Here is a 20,891-nt window from a genome sequence, read left to right as displayed (position 1 = left end):
GAGATCGCCTTTGTGGGCAGAAGGGAAAGGGTTAAAGGGGTGTGGTGAAAAGCGTGAGGTCATCGGAGAGCGTCGCTCTCCACGCTCGCAGAGCTGGCGCGCCACTGACGTCACCATCGCCGACAGCTTTCCGGAAGGCAGACGTGGAAGGTCCGCGAGGTATTATTCTGAAGTGGGGTTGGAATTTTTCTCGTGCTTCTGTCTAAGTCCGCTTCTCCTGGGAGCCCCCTGTCAGGGGAGAAGCGGGGCCGTGCTGCGTAGCCTTCCGCGAGTGCGAGAGTTGGAGTAACCTGCAATGGGGGTCCATTGCAGGACCCCCACTTCCGCTTTCTTAAGGCCGCTTGCTGGCTTGGGCTTCTCTCGGCCCCTCCCGTTTCTTTGGGTCCGGCCTTTCGCTTTTCTTCGTCTGTTAGCTCCGCCTCTTAAGTGTTGGTGGGCGGAGAAATTAAAAGCTCGTGACTTCTCCGTTACTTTTCTGGTGCTTTGAAACCCGATTGAGAGAGGAAGGCAGAAGTGGAAGATGTAGGAGAGTAGCTTTCCCTTGTCATCCGCCTTTGTCATTTAGGTACATGATTATGCCCTGCCTGCTGCTGCGATATTAACCCACCTGAGATGGGAAGCTAATTTTGATCCTAAGTTGAAATCTAATGGAATCTTTTAACAGTGGTTTTTCTTTGTGGTCCAGGAATAGTGTGATTCAGATTTCTGTTTGAATGTATCTTTCGTGTTTTGCTATTTGTTGACTGCAATTCATTTTTGGCTTGATAAAGATGTCTCTGTCCCAGTGAGATGTTTGCTGCCCACCTTGGACTATCTGATAGTAGAGTGACCCGAGACTTAGCCGAATGTTCACTTAGGATCCGGAAATAAGCAGATAATCCCTGTTGAAACTCCGGGAACCGTTTGTGATGGATGGAAATGATATTTTTGAAAGAGAAAATAATGATAGTGTGAACAGTGGTTTTTCAAAATAGTCAAGGCAGTTTATATGTCATATCTCAGTTAGTGACTGTTTCCAAACTGTTGACCTTGCAAATATGGCTTTAAGCCGCCCCCAGTGGTTTGGGTGTTGGAATATTTTCACATTAGTAAAATAATAACTAATATTACTAATTAATATATTGAGTCCTGAGACAGGCATTGTTCTAAAAACTTTACCTGTATTGTTCATTTAACCTGCACAGTATACCTGAGATGAGAATCTTGTCATAAGCAAATTCCATAGTTTTGGAAGGTAATTTTGCTGCTTCACATGACTAATTTTGAAAACACTTCGAATGAAACTTTGGAATTAACAATAGAATTAATTTCATTGTAATCTGATTTAACTATTTGTCTCAATCTTAAGCAACATCTTTGTAATTTATATATTTTTTTCTATTATGAGACCTCGGGATAATTTTGTTTTTAGAGGTTAGCATCTCTAACTTTTCTCTGGGATTTTACTCTAAATATGAAGGAGAGTTACAAGTGACACTAGCATGGACTGTCTGCTAAAGACAGTATTTTTGGAGAGATCGTTGTATGGTCGTTTCACCGTTATTTTCTAAGGTAATGCTGTGCATTGGAGAAGGCGATGGCACCCCACTCCAGTACTCTTGCCTGGAAAATCCCATGGATGGAGGAGCCTGGTGGGCTGCAGTCCATGGGGTCGCTAAGAGTCGGACACGACTGAGCAACTTCACTTTCAGTTTTCATTTTCATGCATTGGAGAAGGAGATGGGAGCCCACTCCAGTGTTCTTGCCTGGAGAATCCCAGGGACAGGGGAGCCTGGTGGGCTGCCGTCTATGGGGTCCCGCGGAGTCGGACACGACTGAAGCGACTTAGCAGCAGCAATGCTGTGCAAAAAAGTCATTATGTTAATAGAGTTCTGATGCAACATCTGCAGAGATCTCTCTAGTTTTCCCCCAAATAGTATATTGATTTGTTTCTGATTTAGTTCCTAATTGTATGTAACTCTGCTTGGCATAAGGATGGAAACAGCCCCGGGATGTACATTATTGTATATCTTCTTTTGAATCCACACGGTGACTATCCTAATCTGGTATTGAGATTCTCCAAAATTTGGTTCCAGTTTACTTTCATTGTTTTTAGTTAGTGAACAGATAGTTACCATATACTTAATATGTGGCAAGACTTTATGTTAATCATGTGGAGATACATTGGGAAATAACCAGTGGAGAGTTTTGAGCAGAGGAGTGATACAATCTGATTTAGGTATTTAACAGGCTCATTCTGCCTGCTGTGTTAGAGCAGCTTGTTGGAGAGAGGGGTAGGGCAAAGCCAGGAGACTAATTAGGAAGGTGTTGTAATAATTCACATAAGAAGATCGTGTCTTCACAGCTGAAAGAAGTCACTGGTGAGTAGCAGTTCGGATTTTGGACGTACTTCATAGGTAAAGCTAACAGATTTGCTTATGGATTGAATGTGGATGGTAAAAGAGCTGTCCAGGTTTGGGACTTTGAGCAACCAGAAGGGTTAATTCCCATTAACCGAGAAGTGGAGAACTATGAGAGCAGCAGGTTTGTGAGGTAGAATTGAGCGTTTATTATGATATGTTAAGTTTGAGATGTCTCTTAGTTATCCAAGTGGAGATGCTATAGGCAATTGAGGTCTGGAATTCAGTGGGGAAGTCATTAGTGGAAAAGGTCAGTTGGGAGTAGTGATATGGTACTTAAAATTGTGGGACTAGAGGCAGTTGCCAAAGGACTGTAAACAGAAAAGCAGTAGACTTGAGTCCTGAGGCATTTTGGCCTTTATAGGTTTGGGGCGATAAGGACCCAACAAAGTAGACAGAAAGAACAGCCATCCGAGGACAAAGGACAATTTTGAGAGTCTAGTGTTGTGGATTGGCACCCCACTCCAGTACTCTTGCCTGGAAAATCCCATGGATGGAGGAGCCTGGTAGGCTGCAGTCCGTGGGGTCGCTAAGAGTCGGATATGACTGAGCGACTTCCCTTTCACTTTTCACTTTCATGCACTGGAGAAGGAAATGGCAACCCACTCCAGTGTTCTTGCCTGGAGAATCCCAGGGACGGGGGAGCCTGGTGGGCTGCCGTCTGGGGGGTCGCACAGAATCGGACACGACTGAAGTGACTTAGTAGTAGTAGTAGTAGTGTTGTGGAATTCAGGGTGAAGTAATGTGTTTACTGTTGTCAGATGCAGGTTATGGATCAGATAAGTGAGGGTTGACATTTTCAGGTTTATCTTGATAAACATGAGAAGGAGTGTTATTGATGGATAAATGACAACAGTATGGTAAATGTTAGGACAAAAAGGAAGAAGAGACTACTTTGGCTTGGGAGGTATGGAAGCCTTTATAGAGAAGAGGGCATTTGACATGGGTTTTAAACGATTAATAGGTTTTATTAGGCCCAGAAGACAGGGGAGGAATCAGGAGGAGGTATTCCAAGCAGAGGAAGAAGCCTTACTTCTCTCCCTTCAAGGCCACACCTCCCAGTCAGCTGTTAAAGATACTTTTGCAAGTCCTTTCTCTTGGGCCCATTAGCCAGTGCCTCATTTTGGATTACCATTCTTGCTCCAGGCCCACTATGCTATGCTAAGTCACTTCAGTCGTGTCCGACTCTGTGTGACCCCATAGACGGCAGCCTTCCAGGCTCCCCTGTCCCTGGGATTCTCCAGGCAAGAACACTGGAGTGGGTTGCCATTTCCTTCTCCAATGCATGAAAGTGAAAAGTGAAAGTGAAGTCGCTCAGTCGTGTCCGACTCTTATGAACCCTGCTAAATAAATTCACAAAAGACCCAAATTAATGCTACCTTACTTCAACTGAGTCCTTTGTCGGTTGCCTGACAGTTGCTTTATTTATCCCTATTTTTTCCCCAGGTGGCTCAGTAGTAAAGAATCTGCCTGCCGATACAGGGGACTTGGGTTCGATCCCTGGGTCAGGAAGCTCCCCTGGAGGAGAAATGGCATAATCCCATGCCATTCTTGCTGGGATAGCCTGACTGGCTATAGTACATGGGCTCGTAAAGAATTGGGCATGACTGAACACATATGCGCAAACATTTGTGCATGAACACACGAACTCTCTTCCCACCACATACTCCTCAATGTCATGTAACTGTCTAACATTTACTTAGCATTGACTACGGGCTTCTCTGGTAGTTCAGGTGATAAAGAATCCGCCTGCAATGCAGGAGACCCTTGTTTGATTCCTGGGGAGCAGGCTAGACAGGGTGGTGGCCGGGAGTCCCCCAACAACTCAGGGAGGAGTTCCTACAGAGATCGAGGCTAAAACGGCTCTTCTACCTTGAAAACAGGGAGAAAGTGGTCTTATGGTAGCTAGAAAATTTAGGTGTAGGGAAGGCAATCCATTCATATGGTTCTTTGAATATAACAGAGCTAAAGAACGTAGGTTTGATTGTAATTGCTAAGCTGGGTGGAAATGACATTTTATCTGGCATATTTGCGACTAAAGTAAAATCAGAATTTCAGATAGTTGAAATTTTTGTTTATATACGTATGTACTATTGCATTACAGATATTATTTAGAAATCTTAATTCTGAGAGTATAACATAAAATGTGCTCCTTCACCGTACTGCTTTGTTTTTCCAGAAATAACCCTAGTTAAGGGTCTCCTTTGTATTTTTTAAGAAATTTACATAAAGAATTATACCTCCACACTCATTTCTTTTTAAAAACAAGTGGGTTGTACTATGAATGCTGTTCTTCAATTTTTGCTCACTTAATATATTTCAGGAATTGAAGCTCTGCTTATTTTTCTCTGCTACACAGTATTTCATTGAAGGAATATTTCATGTTATGTAGCCAGTTCTCCTAATGAGCATGGAAGTTGTTTCTTGCTTTAAAGTGTATTTTAAGAAGTGTTGCAGTGGACATCCTTAAACGTTATCTTGTGTGAAAATGTACATTTTCAGAAGTAAAATTGCTGGGTCAAAGACTTTGTGCATATGCAATTTTAAAGCATAGTGCCAAATCTGCCCCCAAAATGGTTGGTTTACACTCCAATTAATAGTGAATGAGAGGCTGTTTCTCCTCACCTTTGCCCATATTAAGTACTATCAATCTTCTTGATTTTTGCTTGTTTGACAGGTGAAAAATGGCATCTTGTTCTGGTGATTTATGTTTCTTTAATTATGAGTAAGATTGAGTAGCTTGCTTTATGCCTCTTGGTCATCTGGATTCCTTTATATGTGAACTGCTGATTTTCTTTGTTCATTTTTCTTTTGGGTTGAAGGTTTTTTTTCCCCCTATTTTATTTATTTTTGTTGGAGTATAGTTGCTTTAAAATTGCAAGTATTCTTGTGTGTTGTTGATTTGCAGAGGCTTCTTTTATCTGTCTTTATGTTGCAAATATTTTCCCCTAGTTTTTCATTTGACTGTAGGCTTGGTTTGTTTATTTTTGCATGCAGACATTTTTGTAAGGGCCAGGTAAAATGTAAGCTAAGTCGCTTCAGTCCTGTCTGACTCCGTGCCACCCCATAGACGGCAGCCCAGCAGGCTCCCCCGTCCCTGGGATTCTCCAGGCAAGAACACTGGAGTGGGTTGCCATTTTCTTCTCCAGTGCATGAAAGTGAAAAGTGAAATTAAAGTCGCTCAGTCGTATCTTACTCTGTGCGGCCGCATAGACGGCAGCCCACCAGGCTCCTCCATCCGTGGGATTTTCCAGGCAAGAGTACTGGAGTGGGGTGCCATTGCCTTCTCCGAAAATGTAAGGCCTCAGGGTTTTTTTAAGAAGGAAGTTTGTGACATTATGGAAGTAATAGATACTAGAACAAAGCCTTTGTTGGAAATGTTAGTAATATAAACCTTATTTGAGGCCACTGGCTTTGTCTTATTTTTGTACGTTGTTTGGCAACTATCACAGCTGGTGAACACCCAGTAACCTATGTTCCCCTGACCCCAGGTTATATTTGGAGTTGGAATGAAATTGTAGTCGAGTATTCTAGACTATACTTTCTATGTAGGTGTTCCCCAATTTATGGACTAGGTTATATTCAAAATGTTAATTGATGGGTTGACTATCTAATATTTCTAATAGGAATATTGTACATGGGTTATCTTTGTTCTCAAAGCATGATTAATCTGTGAAGACCAGCTTTTTTTTTTTTTTTATTAAGGTAAATTCAACATGTTCTATAATTTTACCCTATATACATTAGTGTGTTTGTGTGTGTGTGTGTGTGTGTGTGTGTGTGAGACTCTTTGCGACCCCTTGGACTGTAGCCTGCCAGACTCGTCTGTCCATGGGATTTTCCAGGCAGGAATACTGGCGTGAGTTGCCGTTTCCTCCTCCATGGAATCTTCCTGACCCAGGGATCAAACCTGCATCTTTTGCATTGCAGTCGGATTCTTTACCACTGCACTCATGTGTATCAGTGTTCATTCTTAAATGATAGGAGTATTTTCTTATGTAACTGTGAAGCCATTTTTATAGCTGAATTCTAATTTCATAGCAACATTCTCAATTTCTTAGTGTCATCCAATACCTGATCCAGATTCAGGATTCTTTCTTTCAAAGATATCTTTTTACACTCAGTTTATTTGAATCAAGATCCAAACAAGGTCTGCACATTCCGTTTGATTGTTAGATCTAAAGGTAGATCTCTTCTTTCTCTCCCTGCTCTCCCTTTTCTTAGTTTTTCTTCATGCCATTTACCTGTTATGGAAATCAGGTCAGTTTTCCTGTACAATATTTCTCATTCCAGATTTGTGTATTTGCTTTCTTGTGAACTTCTCTATCTTCCATATTTCCTATAAATTGGAAGTTAGCTCCACAGGTTCAGTTATATTCAGATTCAGCTCTTCTGAGGGGAGTCGGAAATGCTACACAGATGGAGCTGTGTTTGTCACATTGCTTCACATCAGGAGGTTCATGATATGTTTATGTCCTGCTTGGAATGGTGCAGACTCACCCGTGGGTTCAGGTATTGACAGTCTTACTCTTCTGCTGTAAGCTTCCCCTTTTATCTGTGATCATTACCTGAATCAGTAATTTCACTAGGGGTTACAAAATGATGATTTTTTTTTTTAAGTTATCATTTCTTCCACATTTGTTAACTGGAATTTGAACTCTAGTTTTGTTACTTGGTCATCAGACCATTGTTAATGGTCATCAGTAACGTGGCTATTGTGGAAACATGGTGTCAGAGCAGCAGTTTGTGATGCCAGGAATATACCTTTCCTGGCTGTAGATCTGGAGGCTTACAGCAGTGGATGGTCTTTTGATGCATCAGCTTGGCTAGGCTGCAGCCCCAGACATTCAGTCCAGCACCACCCTAGGTATTGCTCTGAAGGTATTTGTAGATACAACTGAAATACACAAACAGTTGACTTTAGGGAGATTATTCTAGATAATCTGAGTGGGCTTGATCCAGTTAATTGGAAGGCTTTAGAAAGCAGAGCTGAGGCTTCCTTGACGAAAAAGTTCCACCTGTGGACAGCAGTTTCGGCTTGCAGCCAACGGTTCCAGCATGTTCTTTCTTGCTTGCCTGCCCTGCAGATTTCAGTGTTACTTAGCCAGCCGCCACAATTGCATGAGCCAGTTTCTTGCAGTACATCTCTTCAAACTACCTCCGACTGGTTCTGCTGCTGTGGTTGAACCCCAGCTGGTACTGGGAGCCACTTCCTCAGCTCTCCTGTTCTCTGACAAAGTCGGGTGAGGAGTAGTGGCAGAGGTCAGAGAAGCTCCTTTTGTTTAGGGTGACCCTGTAATTTGTTGCTCAAACTGGGACTTCTGAGAGAGAAATAGAGAGCAGAGCAGATGGTGAGCTGAAACAGCAGGCATAAACGAGGACTGTCTTGGGCAAGGTGGGACATAAAGCCATTCTGGTGACACATCAGTGTGACACCGCCTCCTCAGGGAGCCTGTAGTCAAAGGGAAGTTAAGTAAATTAACACGTGTCACCAGCTCGTGCTTTAGGTGACATGATAACTTGTAGTTGTGCTCACCTAGACAGAATGGAAGGATGTCACTCAGAGAAGTCATATCCACTAAAAGAAACCTGATCTTACCTGCAAAGATAAGCAGGGTTAGTACAGAGTGAAGTGGGAAGGGTGGTTCCTGTGTCGAGAACCAGATGGGCAAAGAATATTTGGAAAGCTGCTATGGTGGCTATAGCTGTAGGATTGGAAGAGGGGAGAAATGAAAGATGAGGCTAGTCAGACAAATAGGGGCCACTGGAAATGAGCTTGACATCCATACAAGAGGTTTGGGGTTTATCTTCCGGGTAGCCGGGAGCTAAGGCAGCATTTGAAGCAGGGGTGTACCATGACCAGACTGTCGTTACAGAAAAGTCATGTTTTGTAGTATCTTAAAATTGAAAGTGGAGAAAAACTGACAGGAGGGAGACTACTTTAAATGACTTAGTGAAATTTAGTGAGAATGGAGGAGAGCTTGTGGCCCAAGGAGATTAAGAGGCCGAACTGACAGGACTGGTGGGACTGGGGCCTGAGGATGGGGTGCGGGACGACTCCCAGGTTCCTGGCTGCACTGAGCTCCCTGAAGCAGAGGGTGGAGGGGGGGAGAGCAGGGATGGTGTCCTGTCCCCCTCCTCTTCTCTGGTGGGTGTTGCGGCTCTCATCACTGGCAGGGAGGGGAGGGAAGGAATGGCAGTTCCATCCTGTAAGGGTTGCTGGGTAGGGATTCTCCCCTCTGTCCCTGCGTCTCTGCCAGACATTCCTGAGAGATGGAGAGAGGCAGCTTCTCTCTGGTCCTCTTCCACTTTCTCCACTTCTGCGGTCGACACTTTAGAAGGAAGGTGGAGGGGTGAGGAATGCCTTTGGCACCAGGCAGGGAGTGAGGAGCAGTGGGTGAGTTCTCTTTTTCTTCTCTTCTTTGGAGTTTTACCATGCACAATCTTGGGCAAGTTGCGTGTGGTTCCATTTGTAGTCTGTGAGGAGTAAATGGAGAAATGTGTGTGGATGCTTAGAGTAATGCCCGGTTCACAGGCAGTGGAGTTCAGGTGTTGGCTGTTGCTCCTGATAGTGTCCATTCACAGCTTCCTCGTGGCATCCGAGTAACAAAGGGGACAGAAGGCAGTGACGGCAGCTCCTTCCTTGCAGTGCTTCCTGTGGAAGGAGCAGATACTCGGTAACTGTCTGTGTAAAATGTTTGAAGAAATCATTTGAATTGGAGGTAATTTCTGGTACTAGAACAGTCTTTATTTTCCAGTCTACATTGCCTTTGTTTTTTAGTTAGGAAAAAGGCAAGTGGTTTGGTTCAGATTTAATGAGAGTCATTATTCTTACTTACTGCCTTGCTTTCAGTGTTCACCCTAACCCATTTCAACAATAAATAACTACTTGCTTATTGGGGCTTAGGGACAGGGAATAATTGCAGGAAAAATCTCCGTCATGATTCTTGAGGGGAAATCTTTTCTAATAGAAAAATCAGATGAAAAATTTCACATTTAAATAAAGGTCTTGTGTTTTTTATTCTTACAGTATTTGTTAAAAACCAAAGTACATTATTAAAGTTTGCCTTTTAAAATTTAATGATTGTTTATTTTTATTATGATTTTAATACATGCTTTTTGAAATAACAAAATTTAAACAATGAAGAATGAAGAGTGAATAACATGAGTCTGCGCTGATCCCATTCCCTAATTCCTGCCCCTTCGGAGAGAGAATGTCTGATTTTGTGTGTCTCCTTCCAGAGGTTTTTCAGCATTTGTTGTTGTTGTTCAGTCACTAAGTCATGTTCGACTCTTTGCCTCTCTGTGGACTGCAGCACACCAGTCCTTCACCATCTCCGGAGGTTTGCTCAAATTGACATCCATTGAATCAGTAATGCTTTCTAACCATCTCATCCTCTGCCACCCCCTTCTTTTGCCTTCCATCTTTCCCAGCATCAGGGTCTTTTCCAGTGAGTCAGCTCCTCATATCAGGTGGCCAAAGTATTGGAGCTTCAACTTCAGCATCAGTCCTTCCAGTGAATATTTAGGGTTGATTTCCTATAGGCTTGACTGACTTGATCTCCTTGCTGTCCAAAGGACTCTCAAGAGTCTCCTTGAGCACCACACATCTACATATATATAATGGCATTTGTGTTATGTGTTCTATACTATGTTCTATGACTTTTTTCACCACTTATTGTGTATTACTATATAAAGATTGGGAGAAGGAAATGGCAACCCACTCCAGTGTTCTTGCCTGGAGAATCCCAGGGACAGAGGAGCCTGGTGGGCTGCAGTCCATGGGGTCGCACAGCGTTGGACACGACTGAAGTGACTTAGCAGCAGCAGCAGCAGCATATAAAGATTAACTTCTTTATTTTTACTATTATCTTGGATAGATGTGTAATTCACTTAACTGTTCTCCTGTTAATGACTATTTAGATTATTCTTAGTTTTTGTTCTATATAGTTTCTTCATTCAACAAATGTGTATTGACTGCCTGGCAGTGAACAAGACACAAAAATTCCTGCTCTCCTGTGTCAGTGTTTACTGTCTTTTGGAGGTAGACAGACAATAAATGAAATATGTCAGATGCTATTGAGGACTGTAGGAGAAGGAGATAGGAGGCTCTGGAATGAGAGGAGGGGTGTGCATTTTAAATAGGGTGGTCAGGAAAGCTTTACGAGTAGACAGCATTTGAGTAGAGATGTAGCAAAGGTGAAGTCGTGAGCTCTGAAGCCACTGGTTCAGGAGAAACGTTTCTAGGAAGGAGAGGAGTCCAAAGGCTCCGAAGTAGGGGTGAGCCTGATAAGAAGAGCAGTGAGGTCTTCATGGCTGGAGTGGAGTGAGCTGGGGCAGAGTGAGAGGAGATAAGGTCACAGAAGAAGTAGCAGAGAGTCAGGACTTTTTCAGTCTCTTCCTGAGTGAAGCAGCAAGCCTTTAAAGGTTTCCAAGCAGAGGCTTGTGGGAGTCTGACTTAGATTTGGGATGATCATTTGCTTTCTTGATAGTAAACTATTGGAATAGAAACGAGGAGGCCATTTAGGAGGCTGTTGAAACAATCCCAGCAAGACACAATGATGGCTCAGACTAGTTTGGACCAGGGTGGAAGCAGTGAAGGTGGTAGGACGTGGTTAGATTCTGAATATGTTTTAAAGATAGGGTGGGAGAGGAGTCAAGGGTCATTCTGTAACTTTACGCCTGAGCAGTTGAAAAGGTGGAGTTGCCATGAAATGAAATGGGGAAAACTGCAGTAAGCAAGATTAGTCTTTTTTTTTTTTTTTTTTTTTAAATTTTATTTTATTTTTAAACTTTACGTGTGTGCTCAATTGCTTCAGTCGTGTCCAACTCTTTTGTGAGCCTATGGACTGTAGCCTGCCAGGCTGCTCTGTCCTTGGAATTCTCCAGCAAGAGTACTGGAGTGGGTTGCCATGCCCTCCTCCAGGGGATCTTCCTGACCCCGGGATTGAACCCTCGTCTCCTGTGTCTCCTGCATTGCAGGCAGATTCTTTACCCACTGAGCCACCTGGTAGAGTTGATTTATATTGTAGTAGTTTCAGGTATATAGCAAAGTGATTTGATATGAGTTTGTTCTGAAAGGGAGATGGAATATGGACTTTAGCTGGAGGCGGGGATATGAAATCAAGGTGTTTGTTTCTTGTTTAAGATGGAGGATGAAAGGTTTTAAGTTGATGAGTAAAGACCCCACCAGGGAGAAAAATGGGTGAGAGGCAGAGTTCCCACTTGAAAAGTTTGAGTCCATTTTAATAATTTTTTAATGCATGTATACAAGGATTTCTGTAGCCTGCTTTCTAAAGAGAATTTCCTGAGTCAAAGAGTGTGTGCATTTAAGAAATCTGTACCAATTTATATTCTGCCTCTAGTGTAAACCCTTGCTAACGCTGAACGTTGCCAGTCTTTAAAATTATTGCCGGTCTTCTGGGTGAGATTTTCATTATTTTAATCTTTTATGCTTTGTAGGAAGTTTTTATATCATCTAACTAATCTTTTGTTGTGTTTTGGCAAATATTATCTCTCAGACTGTTTCTTGCCTTTTAACTTTGCTTAAGGTATACTTTTACAATACAGATTTTTTTTTTTCCAGTTTTTATGTAGTTAAGTCTGTCAGCCATTTCCTTTATAGCATTTGGGTTTCATTTGGATCATGTAAATATTTTATATAATCTTTAATACATTTATACAGAATTTGCCTTTAAATTCATCTGGAGTTTATTTTTGTGTATGTCATGAAATAGGTATCTAAGTTTTCCATCTCTTTCTGTGTTCTTAAACAGTTAAATACCGTAAGAATTAACTGTTTTTTGAAGATTTGGAAGAAATTACCTGTAATGTTTTCTAGACTTGGAACTTTTTAGGAGCATAGATTTTTGACTTCTTAAAAATTTTTTTTGGTCTGTTGTTAATGATCTGTTTGGTTTATATACTTCCTTTTAGGTTAGATTTGATAACTGGGTTCCCCCCCCCCCCCAACCCCCCGCCCCGTACCTCATCCTTATTAGTCAGATTTTTCAAATTTATTGGTTTAAAATTCTATGTAAAGAAAAATAGCATCTTTGTATTTATGTCTTACACCTTTATCTGGACAGTAGATGCTGGAGCTGTCCTCTCGCAGGTCTGGAGGTTGGCTCATCTGCTTTCAGCCCTCGGGGCTCAGCTCTTACTGTCCTTCATCCTGTGTTTGTTCCTGGGCTCTCCTGTTTTGTTTGGAAGGGGTTGCATTCTCCTTGCTTCTGTTTCCTATCAATCTAATCTCATTTGCTGTTTAGTTTATAAAAATGTCTGCTGTTGAGGTCTGCTGATGGATAGGTGCCCTTCTTTGTTCCAGCATTACTATGGATTTATTTTTGTATTTCTTCTGTCGTTTTGGAGACATTTTTGGGGGGCGGGATGAGAGGCAAATCCATGGTTTTAGTTATTAGCCTTTTGAAATAGGAAGTCACAACTCTCTCCTGTGTGGTTTTCTTTTCTCATAGTCCTTTGTTTAATTGCTGTTCGCACAGTAGTTGATAGTAATTTTATAGCATGTGTAGTGATGGTCCCCTGGACTTCGTCTTTTTTTTTTTTTTTTAATTTTAAATGAAACCACATGTCTCTGTGGACTTTACTTGTTGAATCGAAATGTTGATGTATTATGACTAAATAATCAAATAGTACTTTTAAAGCTTAAATGACATAGTCATAACATTTAGAACTATTAGGGACTTTACAGATTATTAGACCAACTGCCTTTTTTTATGAATGAGGTGTTTGGGGCCCAGAGAGATACTGTGATTTATCTAAGGTGACAAAAGCCAGTGACTGGGCGAGATGGAAAGCCTGAGTCTGTTTACTTCAAATTGGTTATGTTCTTTGCTATTTTACACATTCTTGATGTTCTCCTTAGTGATGTAATGAAGGAGGAATTTTCAGCTAATAAAATTTTTTTAACCTAAGGATGGCACGTATGGCTTTGAATTGCTTCTGAAATTTGATCTTAGATAATGATATTAACAACGAGATTAACGATTGGAGAAGGAAATGGCAACCCACTCCAGGGTTCTTGCCTGGAGAACCCAGGGACGGGGCAGCCTGGTGGGCTGCTGTCTATGGGGTTGCACAGAGTCGGACACGACTGAAACGACTTAGCAGCAGCAACGATATTAAATACAGTGATGTGGAGTTTTCTTATTCTCATATAGATATTAAATATTGTTATAATGCAAATATGAATTTTAAAGAATGGGCTATGAAGGTATGCTCTGGCCTAAATAAAAACCATATAGTTTATTTCTCCTAAGTTTCTTCTTTTCTGCTTATAGGCTTTATGTGATTTATGGCCTCTTGAATTTCTTATTAATATTTTAAGCTTAAGGAATATGTATATATAAATATAGGCTTGAAAAGTGATTTTAGTGATAAATGATTGTAAGGTACTTCAGACCCAAGATTTCTAATTTTTTGGTTTAATATGCTGTTAGATCAATGCCTGAATTTAGAAGTGCTAAAATATATGTTTCCAAATAAAAAAGAGCTTTGCTTATCATTGTTTTCAATAAGCATTAGGGGGTAGGATATATTGACTTATCACACTTCCATTGCTTTGCTTAGTCTTTAACATCAGCCAGCCCTTGGCTTCCCTGGTGGCTCAGATGGTAAAGCGTCTGCCTGCAATGCAGGAGACCTGGGTTCGATCCCTGGGTCAGAAACATCTCCTGGAGAAGGAAATGGCAATCCACTCCAGTACTCTTGCCTGGAAAATTCCATGGACAGAGGAGCCTAGTAGGCTACAGCCCATGGGGTCGCAGAGTTGGACACAACTGAGCGACTTCAGTTTCTTTCTTTACTTTTTTTAACATCAACAAATTTTTTTTTTAATGTATTTATCATTGATATAACATATTTGGTAGTCATGTCTCAGTTATTGAGAAGCATTGAGGGATTGATATGTGTAGCATTAATGAACTTGGGTGGGTCCCTTCCTGGGACTCCCCTCTTTCTCCCCCCCGCCGCCCCCGACCCCACCAAGCAACTTAAGACGAGGGTAAGTTTGAACATGGTTGCTCCAGAATTATATTCTAAGAAGATTAGTTAAATTATCTTCAGATTTTAACTTTTAGAAGTTTTGAGACACATGATATGACCTATTGATTTTTTTAATAACCTACGGAGCAATCTCTGTCTCCAATATGAGTTTTAAGAATTTAATTTTTTTTCCAGTTGATCATAATGGCAGGTGAAGGAATTAATGAAGACTATCCAGTAGAAATTCATGAATATTTATCAACATTTGAGAATTCCATTGGTGCTGTGGATGAAATGCTGAAGACCATGATGTCTGTTTCTAGAAATGAGTTGTTGCAGAAGGTATTTTAAGTAATTTCTAAAAATGTAATTCATAATACTGAGTGCTGTATTGTGAAACATACAGAAGAAGAAACAGATATGTGATTTATGCCCCTTTCTCTCCTTTTTCCCCCTCTGTTTTTAAGTGTTTAGATATGTTTAGGGGAAAATACAACAAAACTTAGGAAATGCCTCCTAACTATATTTTTATTTTGACTTGGTTTTGAATTTAAAAAAGCACTCCCCACATTCTTTCTGACAGACTCTTATCTTTGACCTTTTAAGTATTACTATGTTATCGGGGTTTCTGGAAACTCTATAGGACAGAAAGAGTAAATTGACTTTGACAGTCTAAAACAAATCTCATTATGTTTCTTCTGTCTTTGGTATTGCCTAAGCATTTTAGCCTGCTTCTTATACATAAATGCATCATGTACAATGTTTATATTGACAAATTACTTTTGACATACAAAGCCCAGATTGTAACTCCTGAAATTAAAGTAATTCAAAAGAACTTTTTTTTTGTTTTTGAATTTTACACATTCCTTGTTTAACTAAAGATGATACCCTGAAGTGAAAATTTGTGGGCAAAAATCACCAGTTAACAAAACTTTACTTTCTCAAATTATTTCCAGATTATTTGGTTATTGGATTATAGGAAGTGAAAAAAACATTTCTTTGTTACATTGTGCTTGGTGAAAGTTTAAAATATTTGATGGTACTCAAAGTTTATATTTCTTTTTTATTTCTCTTTTTTTTTTAATAGTTGGACCCACTTGAACAGGCAAAAGTGGATTTAGTTTCTGCTTACACATTGAATTCAATGTTTTGGGGTATGTATATTACTTTGGAATTAATTACAAAGCAGAATATTTATTGTGTTAAAGGTGACATTTAAAAATGCTAACAATTTATATACAATTATACTTTATGGCAGTTTTAACTGTCAAGTATTTATTTCTTTTAAATCAGAATACCAGATGCCTATGAGCCACACATACATTTAGAATTACAAAGAGTTTGAATAATTTAAGATTTAATTAATCATTTGTGTGACGTTTCTTTTTTGTAACAAGTTTCTTTAATTAATGCCTTTATTAATATATACCCATTTCATTCCATGAAATCTTTCTCTTGTAGTTTATTTGGCAACTCAGGGAGTCAATCCCAAGGAACATCCAGTAAAGCAGGAACTGGTAAGATTGCCGTGGATTGATTTCTTTTATTTCACATGTATTTCTGTTGTAGTGTTCTTGCAGTTAAAATTAGAGTATCTTTATCACCCTAATTGTGGAGAACAAAATTATTTAGGGTTGAAATTATGAAAGTGACCCAGATTTCATTGTGTCTTTAGTTTCTCTTTCTCTCACCTTTGTCAGAGAATGGTGTTCCATATATTATATAAATCTCTGGATGGGAAAATGTTACAATTCTAGTAATTATTTATAACTTCTATATTATTTTTCCTATAAATTCTTGAAATCCTGTTCATCTCTACAACTGCCTTTTTAAAAAAAAAAACAACTCTTACACAATTCTTAAAAGTATATTCTAGTTGATTTACTAGCAAAGACGGGAAAGTTTCTCCTCCACCTTTTCAATTCTTCCATTAATTCATTTTCTCAGCAGTAAAGAATCTGGTTCAGCAACAAAGCTAAAAGCTTTTTTGGCACCAGTTGTATGTGTACTGTCCAGTAATTCTGCATTAGTGACATATTTACAACCTGTAATAAATCTTCTAGGTTTGTCTTTGTATTCCATTTAGATGTATAAGTACAGTATATAAGGTCTGGTATCTTGGAGTTTTTGCTGACTTCAAAAATTAAATCAAATCATTCAGTTTGAAAGAAAAAATTTAGAAATCAGACTTAAGGTTACCGTCTTGACTTGGCTTTATGAATAAGAATGTTAATAAATTTATTCTTTGTGTTTATAAAATATAAGGTAAATATATATGTGAAATACACTTGACACTGTATTATTGTTCTAAAGTCTTAAGGTGGTTGATATGTATGTATTTTATAACTTAGTAAAGCACTTGGTCATTTATTAAAAAAAAAAAAAAAAAGAGTAAAGCCAGATATGTTGTCTTCAATTTTTAAATGTATAGACTGAGACCTTTTTTTCTTTTAAATTTCTTGGAGGAAAAGTAAAAAAGTAAATATTTTTTAAAATACAGAAATTGTGAAAAATACTTAAAGCAAAATATATAAAGCAATATGGTCCATAGATCTTGATTTGACAAATGAAATTGGCCTTAAATCATAGGAAGAATGCATTGTATCATCTGTGTTCAACTTTCTAATGTAGCCTTTACGTTTATAAAATTCCTCTTTTTTATCTTAAAAACAAAGTTATTTGGAGTAGTTTAGTGCTTGATTCTGTCATCTGTCTTCTTTTTTCCTCAGAATCCACTTTATGGAGAAGTGCATTCATATTTTAGACAAGGGTTAACAAATGAACAGCATCCATAAACCTGTTCTCCTTTTCTGACTCTGTGACAGATGTCACTGATTGACACAGAGTTAGGGTGTGAGAGGAAGCCTGTTTGCTATCTATATCATGAATGGGGAAAGGCATTGAAAATAGTCAATTCATTTATTCAAGAAATATCTGAGCGCCCACTAGAAGCCAGGCTTTATTTCCAAGCGAGATAGTTCCTCAGTGTATAAAGCCACCAAAATATCCCTGCTTTTGTGGCAGGTGCCACACTATCTAGTGGTAGGAAACAAACAAGCAACAAATAATACATATGTAAAGGCTTCCCTGGTGGCTCAGAGGTTAAAGCGTCTGCCTCCAAAGCGGGACACCCGGGTTCGATCCCTGGGTCGGGAAGACCCCCTGGAGAAGGAAATGGCAACCCACTCCAGTGTTCTTGCCTGGAGAATCCCATGGACGGAGGAGCCTGGTAGACTACAGTCCACGAGGTCGCAAAGGGTCAGACACGACTGAGCGACTTCACTTCACTCACTATGGATATATAATATGTTAGAAAGTTATATGGTGGGAATAAGGAAAAAATAGTACAGGGTAAGGGGCATTGGAGTACTTGAGTAGGATTGCCATTTTCAGTCATTACTATTGAACTATTAGCAAGGTGAACATTTGTTGGGATTGGAAGGAAGAGAGGGTGTGGGTTTGTGAGGGATGATCAGTTTGGGGAGGGCTGGGCCGGGTGTGTGTTGTGAGGACTTTAACTCATGAGAGGGTTTTGAGTACAGTTGTTAGTTTTTTAAACTTAAAAAATCCTAAGGTTCTGCATTTTTATGTGTATGTTTGTAAAACTATTTTGATAATTTAATGAAACTTGCTTTTAAGTGGTGATCAATCATTTACTATTTTGTGGCTCTCACACCTTTATTTCTCTAATTGAAGTAGGGAAATAAGCCTTTATTCTGATTAATGGCCTCAGAAGATTCAAAGTGGTACAGAAACCTAGTATGTTTCTCACTGTGTAAAGTTTGATAACAGCTGTAGATTTCATTAGAAAATATCACGTTCTTATCAGTCAGAACTATGACATTGGCTAAAATGATCTTGTATTTTCATTCTGCTTAGTTTAATTGTGACACTAGAAGGTAACACAAAAAAACAAATAGTTAAAATGCTGCCATAGCCATTTCCTGTTTCACATAATTTCTGGAGAATTTAGTTTGTATATTGTAAGCCTGTGAAAGTTCTATTTTAGATTATAGACTTCAGATACAAGGCAGTTAGTATATGGATTTAGGTAAATTAAAAAATTTAGTGTAACCACATATAACCAATTCAGTGTTTATCTCTGTGGTGTCTAGGTTTTCCTCTTTTGAAACACTCAGAACACTTCTGAAATGACTTTCTAATGTCTGCGTTTCCCCTAGACTGAGACTTCAGGAGAACGTGGAGTGTGTTTATCCTGTTCACTTTGCACTTAACTAGCACCACTCAATAGGCAATAAATACACAGCTGTTGAATTTAACTGAGGTGTAGTATAATACATCTTAGTGGTGGTGAACAGCTTGGTAAATCTATTGCCTTTCTTTTTTTTTTTCCTCTTATCTTTAAGGAGAGAATCAGAGTATACATGAACAGAGTCAAGGAAATAACAGACAAGAAAAAGGCTGGCAAGCTGGACAGGGGTGCGGCTTCAAGATTTGTAAAAAATGCCCTCTGGGAACCAAAACCTAAAAATGCATCCAAAGTTGCCAATAAAGGAAAAAGTAAAAATTAACCTTTCAGTTTCAATGTACACATATTTAAAAAGTACATAATTTTGATTGTTTTCCACAAAATGGATGATGATTATGTGGCACTGTAAGGTTTAAATGTATTCCTTACTGGAATCATGTACAAAACTTGCATTTGAAATTTGTAATGCTAAGAACTGTTTCCTCCAGAAAGATTGTTATCTTTATTGGTTTTCCTATAGAACACTATGAGGTTTTTAACATTGTAGTATGTGTGTGTGTGTATATATATATATAAATATTTTATTTTGTATGGGAGTATAGCTGATTAATAATGTGACAGTTTCAGGTGAACAGCGAAAGGACTCAGCCCTACATGTACATGTATCAATTCTCCCCAAACTCCTCTCCCATCCAGGCTGCCACATAACACTGAACGGAGTTCCATTTGCTACACAGTTGGTTATGCATTTTACATTTATGCATACATTTACAGCAGTGTGTACATGTAATCCCAAGCAAAATTGTAGTGTATTTTATATTTATACTTTACTGTCTCTTGACCAGACTCTGATTTGTTTAGGTCAGTCTTTCAAGTGCCATTTTATAAGCAACTATGAAGTTTAAGTTAAATGTTCCTTGTAAACATTTGTCTATTTCGATGAATAATGATTTTATGAAGTATGCCGAAGTTATAAATACATCTGTTCTCACTATATAATATTAAGAAAGAGTGAAATGTCTTAAATGTCCATTTTTTTCTGTGTAGTTATTTCATTATGCTGTCATGATTTTGGGAATTACTGCTTTTTGTGATATTTGAAGTATGAAATTAAGACTTTAAGGTTATTCTTTAATTCTTGGCACTTTGCCACGATGTCCCATTTAAAGTAAAATACATTCTCATTAACTTTAGATAGGAAATGAGGTTGTATATTGATGGCTGAATTTTGGCATAATAGCTATACCCTATCAAAGCTGTTAATGCATGGCTGACCTGTTTTTTATTTTTCTCTTTTGCGTAAATTTTTCCTTGAAATTAGGAAGGTAGGTTTTAGAAGTCCTTAGAAATGGAGGAATTCATGAGTTTTTGTTCCTTGTGCATAGTGCCCTTAGTTCTCTTGGCCTCAATTTTTTCAGATGTTTTAATATTTATGAGGCTGTAACAAGTATGTACAAGTATTTGCAACTTTGTATGTTACATAGTGTCACTTAATCAGAGGAGGAATCTGAAGGAGAGTACATTGTATTTATATTGTTTTATTTTTCTGTAATGTTTGTTACTGAGAGTTCTAAATATTAAAACTTTTTAAATATCTAAGCCCATGAATTTTAATTATATACCCTTAATGCTTTCAGTCTTTGAATTCACATCATTATGTATAGGAATGCCAAATATAGCAAAGTACTTGTACTTTAATTTTTGAAAAAGAAGTTGTTAAAATTTTCTGTGTGATTAATTCTCCGTAAGTAACCTTGAATAAATGGATTTCTTGATTTATGATAGCAGATATTGGAAATGGTCTTAAAATATAATGGATTTTGTAAAGCATGTTGAACTCTTTCTGTGACACATGAAGAGGAAATCACTGATAGATGCAGAAAGTCTTCTGGCTCAGATGTCAGGCAATTTTTGAAGTAGAAGCACATTTATAGTTATTTCACCCCTTGTTTTACCTTTATCTCTTCTAAATTCCAGGTTTTTTTTTTAAGTAACTTCATGAGAGAAATAAACGTTATTAAGATCAAGTGTAGTGGCTTTGTTATTTATTGCAAAGAAGGTTATAACTTTCATTTCTTTATGTTTTCTCATTTCATCAAGAAAAAAAGGTTAAATGAAAAATGTCACAGAGTTGCAGAAAATCATTGGCCAAATTATTGGGTTGTGAAAGTCCAGCTCTTCATTCTCTTATATTTTTTTAACTATTTTATATTGAAGTAGTGTTGATTAACAGTATTGTGATAGTTTCAGGTCAGCTTTTTATTCTCTTAAACTCGAGA

At 38.8% G+C, this 20,891-nt stretch overlaps 1 protein-coding gene across 15 annotated transcripts in view; it reads left to right on the top strand.

Annotated features, from left to right (window-relative positions):
• Positions 1–20,891, top strand: part of C1D (C1D nuclear receptor corepressor) — a 132,374-nt gene that overhangs the window by 1,939 nt on the left and 109,544 nt on the right. For 11 of the 15 annotated variants that reach the window (XM_055540509.1, XM_055540506.1, XM_055540505.1 and 8 more), the window contains exons 2-4: positions 14,598–14,744; positions 15,490–15,556; positions 15,864–15,919. In XM_055540509.1, the coding sequence (XP_055396484.1) occupies positions 14,607–14,744; positions 15,490–15,556; positions 15,864–15,919 (261 nt within the window). In that variant the 5' untranslated portion in view covers positions 14,598–14,606. Of the gene's footprint in view, positions 1–10; positions 160–8,982; positions 9,122–14,597; positions 14,745–15,489; positions 15,557–15,863; positions 15,920–18,769; positions 20,640–20,891 lie in introns of those variants that run through there. The other 4 variants (XM_055540507.1, XM_055540497.1, XM_055540498.1 and 1 more) reach the window with 4 other exon arrangements.

Source organism: Bubalus kerabau, chromosome 11, assembly GCF_029407905.1.
Source record: "Bubalus kerabau isolate K-KA32 ecotype Philippines breed swamp buffalo chromosome 11, PCC_UOA_SB_1v2, whole genome shotgun sequence".
Classification (NCBI taxonomy): Eukaryota; Metazoa; Chordata; class Mammalia; order Artiodactyla; family Bovidae; genus Bubalus; species Bubalus kerabau.
This window is presented reverse-complemented; position numbering and strand designations above follow the sequence as displayed.